Raw genomic sequence first — 15,311 nt, 5'->3', positions numbered from 1 at the left:
AAACAACACTGATGCTATCGCACGTCAATCGTAAACCAATAATATTATGTTTAAGATGAACCCTTTTGTAGCCATATCAAAAACTTAATATGCAACGCCAAGATCAGACAGATAGGGTAGAAAGGACGGGGGGGACACCAACCTGTCTTCATTAATCGCACACGTGTGGACGCGCTCATTGCCCATCCAGCTGTGAAATGTTCCGTACAGGGGTGTCGCGGAGAGCATGACTTCTGCTCGCCCACACAAGGCTTGCTTCTGAAAAACAGCAAAGTCAAAGGAATTCCTAAGAAATATATCATGCTAAGGAATTTTGCAAAGTTTCCCTCCAATTCACAAAAAACCACTAAACCAAAAAGCAATTATACTATAATGCGCCGGTTTCAATTACACAGGCCTATTTGAGTAGAATGACTTGAGTAGCCTATATGCATAGCCTATTCGAAGGCGGAAAATTATGAAAGAACACTGGACGGTCACTTTGGCCCACGAGGCACGCAGGGTGACAGAAATGTCTCATCCGGCTGCAAACGGTCTTGTGTATAATTTGTGGGAAAGACCCCCCCTTCCCCATTACCACGTTAACACCAGGCCGGCGTCAGTCCGGCTATGCGCTGGTAAACTTAAAGTGGAATGCGCAATATTTCTCACAAACATCTTCCTTAAGTCCGTGTTACTTTCATCTTTAAATACATTACGATTTTACTTTTCTAACATTAATCATTTGGATGTAGACATAATATTCAATATGCGCTTCCATTAGAAAGAAAAAAGAAAAGTTGTCGTGCCCCTTTCCCAGTTCTCTCCTTTTTAGCGGACAATGTCGTCCCGAATTTCCCTTTAGTGTACCGGCGTTTTAAAACAAATAATTTTCGGCCGTTTTATGGTTTCCAAGAACAGTAAAGCCGGCCGCTGCGTCACACTCAGGTGTAAAGTTTACGCTCGGCTCTGCGGCAGAAGGCTGTGGGGCACCGGGCCAAACGCGAGGCCGGAGCAGCAGAAGGAAAGGGCAGCGAAGGTCTACGCCCAGCTCCGCTACTAAAAATAGTTTCCGCAACAAACAACTTAGTCTTCATCACAAAGCTTTGGCAATCGGTAACGCGAGTAGCCTACTTTTTATATATAAAAACAGTAAAACATTATTTAATCGAAAATTATTGATTAGCCTTAGTTATTGTTATAATAGTTAGCTTCAGTTAAAGGTCTGATCACCCAGGATCTAAATGAGGGGACACGCGGAAGAATGAGTAAATAATTCATAAAATCCGTTTAGATAGGCTATGTGGCGTCAAAGACTCCTTATCACGTGCCTTATCTATCTGTCGGCTGCCGGGGAATAGCGCGCAGAGGGCTTGTTCCAGCCTCCCTCTCGTTACTGATCTTTTTGGTTTTATCAGCCCCTGGGCCGTTTCAAAGTGGCGCGCTTTGATGAACAAACTCTGCATCACGGATCATTTCCTTTCAGTAGCGTCATTGTTTTCCCCTGGCCGCCATATAGACGGGTCAAGGCTTCCTTGAAATCTCCTTTAAAAGGATAAACTGGTTTGTTGCGCATAGCGCGGAATATAAGTTTCGCAAAAATGGTTTGGCTGTTTGTTTGCCCCAATACATCGGCAAACGCCCTAAACTGACCGCGAGTTACTATGAAATCCATGGCCTGACCACCCATCCTGACCAGTGCGTGTCTCCAGTTAATTTTGTTATGGAAGAATGGAACGGGGGGGCGGGGGCGGGGTGTGTGACTGTGTAAGACCCCATCCATCACATCTTGTGCACTGGAAGACCTCAATGTCAGTCATTCACAGCCACGAAACAAGGTGCTCACTTACCATCGTTGTCAGTAGAAAGACGTTATAAATCGTCAGACCTTAAATACTTAATTGTAATGAATAACACAAAGTACGTCAAATCACGAAAATCGACATTTCAGATCCAATACAGCTAGAAGGGAAATATCCTGGCATGGATCTTCTTTTTGTATTAAATTAAAACGTTAATTATTCTACCGCAATCGAATAGATCTGAAACTAGGAAAAACGAGGGTGACCAATCTTTCTGCTGTTCTGCTCATTGGCATTACAATCCGACGTTGCGCAACCGTCAGTCGAAAATGGCTGTTAAACCGTGCAACAGACTACTCCATGGGCCTCGAATACGGGGGAAATAATTTAAAAACAGACCGTGAATGGAATTCTAGTTTTTTTTTTCCTTGGGGGAGGGGGGTTAAGAAATAACAGCCACTTAAAGTGGCACGGAGACGTACAAAAACAAAGCATTATAAAGAGCATCAATAAGGCTCCAGTGAGGGAGATCTGACTCTTCCGCCATGTGAGTTCTGGGTGCCCAGCAAGCCGGAGGTACCGTCCCCTCATCGACCCTATGGCCGGTTTTTCGGGGCTGCTTTGTGGAGCTGACTTCAGAACCGCTTTTCGGCGCACTGGCCGGTTGCCTGCTTTATCTAAAGCTAAGCCGGCGCTCTCTTAAAACATGTCGTGTGATGTCCCATAATCGCAGTCCATAGACGAGGGAAAACTGGATTAGTGAGCGCTGGCGTGCGTCAAAGCCATTAGGCCTATATGTAGCCCTACCAACTGCTGAGTAGAAATAGTAGGAAGATGGAAAACAAGCAATCTTCAGAGATTCTGAAAACCAGTGCCTCGTAAAGGCGTTTGGCTTTGCAGTCGTATGACCCGACACGTTCGGTGCACAACGTCTTCGGGAAAAAAGAGGTTTGAGGTCTCAGTTAAGAAAACTGCTAAAGAGCCGGAACCATGTCTTCCGCTAAAGCAATTTCCACTGTTTTACTGACCTTCAGATGCAGTCATTTCAATGGATTTTGGACGCTTAGAGATCATCGTTATTGGGGGTCCTAGAATCATAAAATAGTACAAGAAACTACTGTTCTATTTAATTATTTCGTTGGGATTTTAGATAGCAGATCGATCGTAAATAATGTAATAAGTGTCAATATTGTCATCAGCTGGACACAATGCAAAAATATTTAAGGGAAAGAAACTTGTTCAGGTCAAGAATTATTCAAGGAGGGTAGTTTTTACTCCTGGGGATCCCTAGATCTGTACTGTTTTAATTGTGGGCGTTGTGAATAATGCGGAAACAATTACAATTTAAGTGGCGGATTACAGACAATGCTGGCCAGACACAACAATTAAAACAATAATGAGCTTTATCTCATTAGGCTAACGGTATGAAGACTGTGCTTTTGACTTGCGTATACACCTGCAACGACAGCACACCAGTGATAATGGAAGTGGCGCACATAAGGTGAGAAGGGACGGTCCCAGTACAACCACACAGCGGGACTTCCCCTCTTCGAAAAGCGCTCAGCCTGGCTTCTGGCGCATCCGGCTACAGCCTGTCTGCGCCATTTTAAACACCGGATTCTGCTTATAGCCCTCGGGCCGCAGAACACAGGAGGTCACCGTGTGCTCTGCATTTCAACACGCTTCAGTCGGGAATATTTTGGCCTATTAACTCTTTCGAGGGCAATTTCTCGTTATGTTGATATGAACTACACATTTGAATGATTTTGGCTGGTGGCGTCTTTTGCATTTCTAAGTTTTGTATCAGTCTAAATGGTAGCTTTGCCTGGGTTTAATTTGCCCGAAATTTCAAGCTAATCTGACCTACTAATTAGTGGAGGGGATGCAAACACTCAGAAAGGTCCCAACAAGGAGCCGTCACTATAAATAAATAGAAAGACAGTGTCCAGGGCCCACGCTCTTGCGGAGGTGGCTTTACGCAACGGTCAGCGGCAATTCCTCACGTAGCGGACAGGACGGCATTTAGGGAGCGGCGATCGATCGCATCAAGCCCTTCTCTAGCAAAGCGGACGAAAGTGGAAGTAAAGGTGAGAGCGTCTCATTTTCGTTCCAAGGTGAGGTATGAAGTCTAACGCGGCTATTGTGTGAAACCATCAAGGGGTGTGTGAAAAGCACGAGGGCCGCGAGTGGAAAATGGCCTGAGATTGAGGGGACCCGCCGTCTTACAGACCTGCAGCTCACGCAAGTTTGCAGAATCAACGATTGCAGAGAAACCAGCGATATTTATTGCGGCGGTCACCAGACTCCGGTCGCGCGAAGCGCATTGTCACCTCCACAAGTTTCAAGTTGTATGCGGTTCATTTCTGCTACACCGAGACCCGAGATTAAAAAAAAAAAAAAAAAAAAAAAACGATTCTGCTGGTTGCTGGTACGTTACTTTCTCACTAATGTCAGTGCTGGTGGGACACAAATCTGGGGTGTTTAACGTCAGTCACAAAAGTACCAGGACACCCAGACATAGCAATTTCGAAAATGTGTGTTCTAGATGATGGAAATGTACGATTTTGTTCCATGGTAAAAGTAAAACAACAGCCTCCTCAAAACGATAACTATCGAAACAACTGTCGTGTGTTTATGGGCTATTTGTACCTTTGGCTGGAAAGGAAAAAAAAATTGAACGCTTCAACGAAATAATTGGTGTTTTGCGTGCTTGCCGGGGTCCTGTCTTGCGCGCAGAATCAGACCGTGTTTCTGCAGTATTTCATCATCAGTAATGGCCTACGGACTGACTTTAAAAAATGAGCGATGCTTGGCTCAGGTCGGGGCCTGTCGATGTGGTGCAAAAGGTGCTGATGTCAACATCACTAACGAAGTGTTATTGGCGGGGGTGCCTGAGGGTAGGGGTGCAGAGAACATTTCGCAAGGCAATCAAGACACCGGCGTCCTTAAAAGCACGTTTTCATCCCCAAGATGGACTGTTGGTGGTCTATTTTAAAACGACTCTTTAGGCGTAAATGACTTGTCGCTTGACCATTGGAACCACAACGGAGTCCTAACGGTGTCAACAAGATAACGTCTTAAATGCATAGTTAACATGACACTTATTGTAATCACCTGTCGAAAATGAAGGCGGTCGTAAGAATAGTGTGTCGATGGTATGCTTTATGGGCCAAGTGCAAATTCAGCATAAAAAAAACTTACAATGCTAGCGTGGGCAGCAACTTACTCGTACAAGAGCGAACTGATCCGTGCACATGAGCGCTTGCGATACAAAAGCTTCCCGGAGCAGAGAAGAGAGCTCTGCTGTTTCACGGCTGCCGTCCCGAGGGAGGCTTGGACTGAAAGCTACTTCAATTTAACTATGACGCTTCCTCTGGGAAACAGCAAAACCCGATCTCTCCTGCATGCGTATGTCTGCTTATTCACACGCGTTTAGTTGCCACGTACTAATACGTCTTGGATGTCGGTGGATTGCATGGCCGAATATGTAAATCTACTTAGTCATTTCATCAGTCATGAAATGACTTTATATAAACGTGGTTTCCAGTTGACCCCAACAGAAAGATGCTGTCGCCCAAAAATACATTTTTAATAATATGAATAACCTACTTTTTTTCTCCTTAAACATCGCCCAAGTCGGCACGCTTCGTTAGAACAGATTGCGTTCATTTACAGCGGACAATGTTTCGACCTAAAGACATGAATGGAGATGTTTGAAAAATAAAAGTGCGCAAACCAATCAATAGTCGACAGTAGTGTAATCTGTGAGGTACTTTAAAGGTCTATTTTTGTCATATTTGCGAGTATTGCGGGTTTTTTTTGTACCGGAGGACAACGTTAAAAGATTTATCTTGTTTAAGAATACAATGGGTTGTTTTGAGATAAAAGCCGCTAAATCGTCCCTCTGTATTGCAAATTAACATTTCGACATAACCCCGCGGGGGGGGGGGGGGGGGGGGCTTCTCGCACACTGATTCGGCCGATGGAACACAGAACAATGACCTAAGCCGCTCTGTAAAGGCACGCAAACGACCGCGGTGGTAAATTGAAGCGTGAAGATCGCCTCCAAGCGAATCCAAAGGAAACGTGACCTTACATTGCTGGATGACAAGCGTTAATCGGCGGACCGTCGCTGTGCGTCACGTTAAACGCTTGCGCCACGGAGTCCGCTCTACTGACATCGTAATGCAGTTATTCCAGTAATATCTTTACGTGCCAGTGCTACAAATTAACTGTTTCCATCTGTCTATGCCGCGAAGCTTTATCTGTTTTTGTGCTGGATTTAAGCGTAAACGTCCCAGTTCACGGATTCCGAATGGCAAAAGCTGATAATGACATAAGCGGTGTTAATGCTCGTGATATAATTGTGAGGTTTCTGCGCAATGAAAAATGATACCTGGCGCCACAAAAGAAAGCTGGCATACAGAGTTGATCTAAACTTGCGATCCACCACAGAGACAATTAAAATTAGAACACGTATTTGTGGAAGCTTGCTTGAAGCTACGTTTCAAACCCATAAAACACGCCTGGAAGTACACATTTCTTAGCTCCGAAACGTGACGGCACGGCTGTTTATTTCACGATGGTGCGCGTTGGACTGATCGCGTCTGGCGGCACAAAGGCTCCAACTGAGAACTCTTTGCTAAAAATAAACACACCCCGGACACAACTAATGGGCGGGGTGAGATCACTGTCCGATTTTAACACACCTCTCTAACAAACACACATCTTTCCAATAAACATATCACGAAATATACTTATTTGTAAGTACTCTCCTGTATCTTGCGCTTTGACAGTAAAATCGATAATTAATGTGCAGATAAAGTGGATATGAGGATAGGTTGTGACGCTTTAGGTTTTCACTTGCAGTAAACAGCTTACGTACGCTTTGCCCCTCAATCCCCTTCTGTGACATCTGCAAATAAAACAAACGTTGGCATTTCTACAGTCTGTTTATGGGCTGTGCGTAGAGTCGATCGTTCGGGCTCCTATGCTGTCCTCAACACAAAGCGGTCGGTTTAAGGCAGAAGCCAAGCGCAGTTAAATATCAAAATGCACCAACCACAGCGACATAGTCGAGCTTCACACGCCTATTACGAAAATGTGCCCTTTCTTTCAGGCGTTTTTTCTCTTTTTAATTTAACGGTCTTCGCTTTAGCAGCATGAAGACATTGAGCCGCCTGAGACAAAACGGGAAATCTCGGAGACACAAGTTCCTTTCACTGATCGGACACGTCAATCACATGATTCATGTGGGAGCGCAATTAATGATTCGGACTATAATAGTAAGCGGCTGGATATGATCATTTGTATTCTCGCATTTTCAGTTATATTTTAATGGTTGTGCTTCGTTTCGCAGCCAAAAAGACTCCGAATGGACATAGTTCAAAGCCGAAAGAGCGTTCAACACAATTGCTGTCAATTGACTAGCTATCAGCTATATTAGCCCCTAAACTCATTTGTAAAAGTTACAATGGAGTTCTTTTCAAGAAAAATACTTAATTATACTATAGATCTATTATGCAGAATATTTAAAAATGCGCACCCACATTACAGGTATTCGTTCTACAGTATTCCTTATATCCATATGGTGGACCTGGGGTTTCCAGTACGCATTCACAATAAATTAACACCTTTTGTTGTGTATTTCTTTGTCTTTTTCTTTAGTCCGAACTTCGGCGTACATTTTCAGTCCGAGGATTCCTGGATCATTATCAATCTTTTTCATGTCTAATCGTCATAGTTTTCAATTTTGAAACATCAATATATTCAGACATTATCCTTGTGAGTATGAGGAAACCTGCCGTTAAAGCATTTATGTTTTGTTCTGACAAAACATAAGCACATTATCGGTTAAGTGTTGCGAAGCGAAGTCTTTGTCTCCTCGCCGGTTTCCTTACGATAAGTAAAGCAAGACAACTGAAACTGGGGAAATCGTCTATTCTTCGAGTATTTCGTAGTTAGCGCTCAACCAGCTACCACAAGAAACCCGAAAGGTCATTGAAAATATGAAATAGGCTAAGAGGTGGACGAAGGTGAAAATCCTATGAACATTGCGCGGTGGTATACGGTTTCGATTTCATTAGAAATAATTCACCCCACAATCTCGTATGGTACGCTGGTAAACCAGGATGTTTGGAAATCCACAATAAATTTGGACCCCCACTTAGGTCACACCTGCAAGAGTTGGTCTCTGTGTGTCTGTGTGTTATGGGAAGTACGGGGTGGGTCAGCGTTTAACTCAGCTCAGCGATTGCATCTCTTGCCGCAGTCCTTCTTCCCAGCCAGTTTCCCGAACCCTACCCCGCGATTCACGATCTGCGCTCTCCTCCCCTCCCACACGCACAGGCAGACAAGCAGCACGGGGGTGTCCTTTAACAGAGCCTAACTGCAAATTCGCGTTTAAACACCGCACCGTAAACAGGGCGAGGCTCGGGTCTGAAGCCTTCACCTCGTGTCTCGTCCCGCCCCCTGTCCCCCGCCCCTCAACCCCCCGGGACTTTTTTTTAAATCTCCCTTTACTAAAGACAGTTAAATATTCCCGACCGCCACTCATACGCACTAGCACCAGTAACATCAGTAGGACGCAAACCAGTAACAACCAAAGCGCACAAATAGCCTTTTAAAATGTAACCTAGCTACTATCGAGGTCCGGCGCTCGCTCGGCGTTAGACGGGTCCGCTAACCCGACACTGGAAATTAGTCATTACTGTCTGTTAGGTTTTTACCAGCTCAGGGTGAATTGATTGCAATCATTAGAGTGTAATCTGACTCATTTATCAACCGAATGTCACTACCCACGACATGTTTTTAAAGAAAAAAAAAACTTTTACGAAACCGTTTTGCCGGGGATTTGGATGTTGTATTTTAAAAAGTTATTTTCGACGTGGTGTGAGACATCATATCAGATCGGACGATTCTGTGGGAGTACTCTGTGGGAATCCTCCCGCTAATACAGTGTAAAAATACCACGGTCCGCTTATCTGGGAACGGGAAAGTAACTGGGAAATCCACGATTAAAACACTGTCGGTCCAAATAACCGTCCAGCTCAGTGATATCAGGTGAACTGTGCAGTTTGAGAATGACATAAAAAGGCACACACATCTTTAAGGTCTGATCTTAAACACACAGAAACCGTGCTTACCTCAAGAGAAATAAGTGTCACTTCGGAGTAGAATCCAATAATTTACTGAACGTCAGGTTTTTTTATTCCAAGTTTCTGACTTGAGTAGTTCAAACCAGACACGATCCTGTTAGGTATTTCACAAGCCCAAACATCCGATAAGAAACTAAGGTCGCCCTTCTATAGGGACAAGTGTTCCTCGATGCACTGGACTCCTAGAACAGGCAAATTAAAAGTAGTTTAGATTTTCATGACCACTTTCGCGGAAAGTAATGAGGAGAATACTTTTGTAGCAATCCAAAGTATCGGTGTTATTCCAGTTGAGGAAAAACTGCAAAAAACAGATGTGGTATATAGACATCCTCAGAATTAAAGCGACAGGCTTAATATCCAGATTCAATATATTCTTTGGTCCTTCAGCGATGATCTTTGCGTGAGTGTTGTACAAGGGTACAGGTGTCGACGATCCTTCGACTTCAACAATTAATGCAGCTTGGTAATGCCTTACCGCGCCATGTTGGGTTATAGCTCTGACCGAACACGCCGTGTCAAAACGGGGAGAATAGTTACACGCTTTTCTTGTAAATGCTTACCAAATTCAATAAGTCCATTTTTAATATCTTTGTTCCTTAGGTTCCTTTGTGGTTTGTTTTAAACAGTGTTTAAATATTGTTTTTCTGTCTCCGTCCTTTTTGCCTTAGTTCCCTTTCTCTCCGTCTCTGCTGCTCGGAGCAGTACGAGGCACCAGCTGCTGCCGTCTCCGTGCGTGCGGCGGAGAATGAGAGCCGAGCGAGCGAGTCGCCCCCACTCACAGACTCTACCCAGAAGGCCAGTCGGGGGAACCGCAATTACCATAAACCTCCAGCACACTTCGACGGACGTGTAAAACAAAACAAGGGGGGGGGGGGATCGAGCGAGCGAGCGAGCGAGGAAGAGAGGGAGGGACAGAGGGAGAGACCAAGCGGACCAACTGGCCCGTTCACCGTTGTCCCCGGTCATAAGTGGCGTGTCGTATCTTCTTTTTAAAATTTAATGTTTGAAATGCTCCTCATTTTAGTGCTTCGTAGCGGAGTCTCCTTTGTCTCGCCAACCGGCAACTGTTATATTACAATAACGCTTCGTTAGCGGGCGCGTCCGAGACGAAACATGATGCTGTTACGCTCGTGTATTTTAGACTATTTAATAGTTTAAATATGAGAAGAGGGACATTTTCTTAAGGCATGCATTGGAATAACATTTAAAACAAGGCGTCACTGTCTGATATGCTTTATATACATTCTGGCTTTTGTTATTGGTATTTTTCCGATATCATTCCATATCGTCTTTGTTCCCGACAGAGAACAGTCTATATGATATACTTGTATAGGCATTTGCCTCTCTGGCTTCGGGTATCCGCTACTTTATGCGGAGCGTTCGCTCTATAAGCAAGCAATACAAGAATACTGCCCAGTGTCGTGCGGCAGGAAGCAGGACAATCGCGCACACCGTGGCGGTAATAGGATTGCCTGTACGGTCTGACAAGCAGCCCGCCCCCGTCACCTCCTCCCTCGGGAGCTGACCCAAAGGTCATAACGCTATGTGAGGCGTTTATAGCGCGGGAAGGATTTCCTAGGAGGAGGAGGAGGAGGAGGAGGACGGCAATACCACTAGTAGCGCTCATCGTATTTACTAATATTATGAGACTGCCTACTGAGCAGGCTAGTGACCAGAGACAATAATGCGACGACTACTACGATTATTATTGCTATTATCAATAATAATTACGATCGAGGGAAATGACGCAGACAGTGTCTGTTTTGATTACATGCTTACGGGATTTTGCGCGTTGGCGTTTAGCAACATAAAGTCCTAGTCGCTGGTTGGAATGGGCCCGTATAAATCTTACGTGCCTCTTTTGTCTTGTTTGGCATTTTATGTTATTTTCCACAGACTTATGCCGCCTAAGAGTTTATCACGGATCACCAGCAATTAATATAAGCAGTAAGTGTGGTATCTTTGTGATCACACCATGAAAACGGACTTCTGCAAAAACTGTGGGGTTTTTTTGCGCTGCTGAATGTCCACTTATAATACAATATGATGATTTTACAATGGAACTACCTTAGATCATTTTTATTCACGTATTAAGCACAATTGCTTTGTTAACAGCCCGCAATAACACAATTAATAATATTAACGTGAAATAGCAACCCTGAAAATTAAATTATTGTGAAAAATGAAGAAATCTGTTTGGTCCTGCGCATCGTCGTCATAATCAGACGAAATCGGTTTTGGCGTTGTATTCATGTTCACTGACCTGTCTGAACCTTGCAGACGCTAAAGCGAGCTTCTCTAAACCGATATTTCCCCCCATCGAGCGGCTGAGAGAGGGTAAGCCGCGCACCGTTACTGCTTTTTAATTAAATCCTCATGAGCATATTATTATAATATAACGCCCACTGACACGCCGGCAAGAAGAGGCGGTGAAAACTGTGGACAGCGCTCGCAGTCTTTACCCGTAGGTTACCGTTAGTTTAACATCACCCAGTTTGTAACAGGCCTAAAATAAAGCAAATCTACGAATTATATAGCCTGTCACATCGGTGTCTGCATTATGGGGGTGTTTGTAATGCAGTTGTTATAGGCCGAATCTTGAATATATAACATTATAGGGCCAAAAACCCCTAAACACACATATTAGGAGCCCGTCTTATCTGACGAGATAAATAAGACAGCAAAGAGCAACAACAACGTGAAGACGCCAACATACTTTTGGATTTAAGCTTAAACATGTGTAAACATAAGGAAAACTAACCATCGACTTAACTAAGCAATTATTTAAAACAGTTCCTTCGTTAAACGCTGCAATCGCTCAAACCACTTATTTATAAGCCTAATTAGGGCAAGTGTTTTAATATAGACGTAAGAATGGGTGGACGAATTGGATGATCTTATGCGCCAGCTTGAGAGCCGCGAAAGGTTTCGAATCGCTCTCGGCTGTAATTTAGCACGGAAGGACCTCGGCGACTGCTCTCGATTTGGCGTGTCTAGAAAACGCAGCAACGCCCGGCGTAGAAGCGCAGGTGCCAAGTCCGACAAGCGAGACGTACAAGCTGCGGTCGCCAGAAACGCGGCTTCTGACTTTTCGCTGAAGCAGCTCCGCGTGATGCTCTTTAGGTTTCGTTACTTAGTAAAACTGAAATACGAGTGGGCAATGCAACACATGTACGACTGGTACTAGATATGAATGATCCCGTTTACCGGTACAGGCAAGGAGATGGAAGGACAAACTGATGCCAGCGAACACTTAACGACTCTGTTTCCGAAAAACGCCGAATCCGCTCTCCATGCCGGGGTAGGCGTAGTCACTTCGAGGCGCTTGTCTGAACGTTCGACGAGCGTCTTCCTTTCACTTCAACCAAAAAAACTGTGTAATGCCAGATCAGACTAATCACAAAGCGAGCCATCTAAACAATAATCTGTGGCAGGGTTAAAACCTGAGAGAGAAATAAAATATGGGCAAGCCTCAATGCATGCCATGATTACGATGACGTGAATTAAAAATTTCAGTAGATTTTTCTAACCATGTTCGAACTTCTTGAAAGAACACTTTAGAGTTGGCCCATTAAGCTAAAGAAGAACCTAACGCTCATTTACTTAGATTATATACATATGTATAAATATTGGACATACAGATGGCTTTGAGACATTTTTCTTTGCTTGGTTCCCAGGTATTTCACCCTGGGTGTGAAAGTGTACCATAAACAAGTTTTGAGTTTTTAAAATCCAATATAATATGACCCCAAATTCCGCTATAGCCATAATTTCAGTATGACTATTCCCCCTTATGGAAATCACGTGATTTAATACTTCGTAGCTCATTGTGTCAGCCCCCTTTTCCTTTAGTGACGTCATTCGTAAACTAAACCACGACGTGTCCGCAGTTACGCCACCTTACATAGTGGCGTTAGAAAAAACACTGAAGATTAATAGTCCCTTATAATGTGAGTGAAAGTGGTGTGGGGCCTAGATGTAGTACATGCATACCATCACCGAATCACTGTAGGGAAAGAAGCTGTTCAAAATATAAACCGACCACTGAAACTTTAACAGTTGCACAGTTGCAGTAATTTCCTTTTAACCTCTGATCTTCGATGCGTCGCTCAAGCCCAGTGCCGCGTGCTACCGAAAGTGCAAAACAGGGGCTGGAGAAACCGAAGAATGTGCAGCCACACTCACACACACATACACACACACACGCACGCACATGTGTATTTATGTATGTGTGTGTTATTACTAAAATTTGTATTGGTGACGATATATAAAGACAGGACTCATTCAAATGCACATCATTTCGCGATTGGTTTCTTTTTCCAAAGAAACACATTCAGTTTCTCGTTTCCTGAAATTAAAACTAACATGCACTAAGAGATACCCATTTTCGGCATTATGTTTTTATATATTTTACATATGAAACAAGATTGTTATTCAAAGTCTATTGTAAGTCAGCCTCTCAAACAAAATCATCATTTCGTTTCTCACTTGCTTTCACTTTGGTTTTGTAATTATATAGCTAATGCCTTTTAAAATAAATAAAAACAATACTACAACATTAGAACGTTTGTTTTTGTTGTTGTTGAATGAAGGCGTATAGTCATCTGATACTAGTCACATTTATTTTTTTATAAGAAATACTAAATAAGAAATCTACTTGCAGTACGGAACGTTTTGTGAATGGATAGGAAAAGACAACGGGTTTAGGCTTACATCTAAAAATTAACATTTTCCAGCCGGATAACCAGACTGTAGGTTCAGCCAAACAATATTTCCCCGGTACAGCCGGAGCTACACTAATTCACACTGTCACTTGTAATGTTTAATTCAACTGCAAACCTAATATCGACATGTTATTCCTCGTAGTTCCTGGAAATCACCATTTTGTTTTTCTCGGCACTGCCATTTTCTCCTGATAGATTTTTGCAGTTCGCGTCGTTTATTTTATCTGCAAGGTTTATAAAACGTTTACGGCAGGTTGGCTTTGGGTTCCCATTAAGCGCTGGGTCCTTGTTTGCTTTCCGGACTCACCATTCATACAGATCGCATTAATCATGACTTGGCTGCCACATGCACGCGGCCTCTCTAACCCTTCGACCGTCGATAACGGCTCTCTGTTGATTCACTACCCGATCGACGTCTATAGAACAGCAGCACACTCGGTTTTTTAGAGCAGTTAGTTCGAGGGGCATTTGCATTTGGTCACATGACAATTAATTTATCAATAATGCCGTTTAAGTCATAATTTACCTGGCATTGGATGAATCAGTAGGCTATGTGAAGCGTGGACTTAGATTACTGAGAGTTGTTATACGTTCGTATAGTATGTCGATATTGATATAAATACATACTGTGTGTAGATGCATGTGTTGGTTAAAAAATGTTGTTCTTTTGCATCACTTTATCAAAATAGGGGGGCATGTGTTCACCATGTGTAATTTAACCATTAAAACGCACGCCCCCCTTCGATATATCCGTACTCCACTATATGTGCCGCCGCATACTTCTTCAGGGGTTTAAGGGTAATCACTTCAGACCGGATCGTTAAATATTCCCACGACCCCCAGTTGTAAATTTGCGCACCTTTTTCTGTGCCCGAGGAGCTGCACGAACGCGAGGAGAAACCAGAATTTCCTCTTTTCCTAGATGGCACGAAATGACTTAACACTTTGCCGAAACTCCGATACACCGGACGTTTCTGTTATTAAAATTAGGAATTACAGGGGCTACACTATCAGTAGCCCTGCTGTATTTCTCCTAAACAAGACGAGAAATTACAGAAAGGAGAACAGCCTGCCGTTCCTAAACTTGCTGGGGTCAAACCAATTCAATTTTTCTGAGCATTTTCACAAAACCGTCAGTAACCTAAGCCTTAGATATTAACAATAACAAAGCACAATACTTGCCCTAGCACCCCAAGGATTGTTGAACCCACATCTCCTCCTCACCAAATAATAAGATTGTGAAAGAAGGAAAAAAACACACGGTATTGGGATTTGGTAGTTCAGTGGTTAATCTGTCCTGACACTTGACGACCTGCGCTCCCCCCCACCTCGACCCATATTGTGTTTAGTGCCATGGGCGGGGGCAGGAGGCGCATTTCCCTAAAAGAGAAAGAAAAAACACCCGCATAAGCCGTCTATCAACGCGAGAGCCCAACCTGCCAGTGATAATGTGCAATCAACACGAAATCACCACCGGCAGGTACGATCCATCATTCGCGCGACGCTTTCGCTCCAACAGAGAAGCAGGCGCGCGCGCTCGCCTGTGAGCGCGTGTGTGAGCGTACAGAACGTACAAAAGCCAACCAAAATGGATAGTTCGGGGAAAGGTAATAGATTGAACCTCAAGTTTTCTGCTGAATATGTTCTCA

General features: G+C 43.7%; 1 protein-coding gene across 6 annotated transcripts in view; it reads right to left on the bottom strand.

Annotated features, from left to right (window-relative positions):
- LOC111838208 (BCL-6 corepressor) overlaps nucleotides 1-9,769 on the bottom strand; it is a 37,473-nt gene extending 27,704 nt beyond the window's left edge. For 2 of the 6 annotated variants that reach the window (XM_023800944.2, XM_023800949.2), the window contains exons 1-2: nucleotides 8,927-9,769; nucleotides 143-258 (exon numbers count right to left, since the gene is read on the bottom strand). In XM_023800944.2, the coding sequence (XP_023656712.2) occupies nucleotides 143-228 (86 nt within the window). In that variant the 5' untranslated portion in view covers nucleotides 229-258; nucleotides 8,927-9,769. Of the gene's footprint in view, nucleotides 1-142; nucleotides 259-5,877; nucleotides 6,419-8,926 lie in introns of those variants that run through there. The other 4 variants (XM_023800945.2, XM_023800946.2, XM_023800947.2 and 1 more) reach the window with 4 other exon arrangements.
- Between the last annotated feature and the right edge of the window lie 5,542 nt (nucleotides 9,770-15,311).

This window comes from Paramormyrops kingsleyae, chromosome 1 (genome assembly GCF_048594095.1).
Source record: "Paramormyrops kingsleyae isolate MSU_618 chromosome 1, PKINGS_0.4, whole genome shotgun sequence".
Classification (NCBI taxonomy): Eukaryota; Metazoa; Chordata; class Actinopteri; order Osteoglossiformes; family Mormyridae; genus Paramormyrops; species Paramormyrops kingsleyae.
The sequence above is the reverse complement of the archived record's forward strand: the minus strand, read 5'-3'. Positions and strand labels throughout refer to the sequence as shown.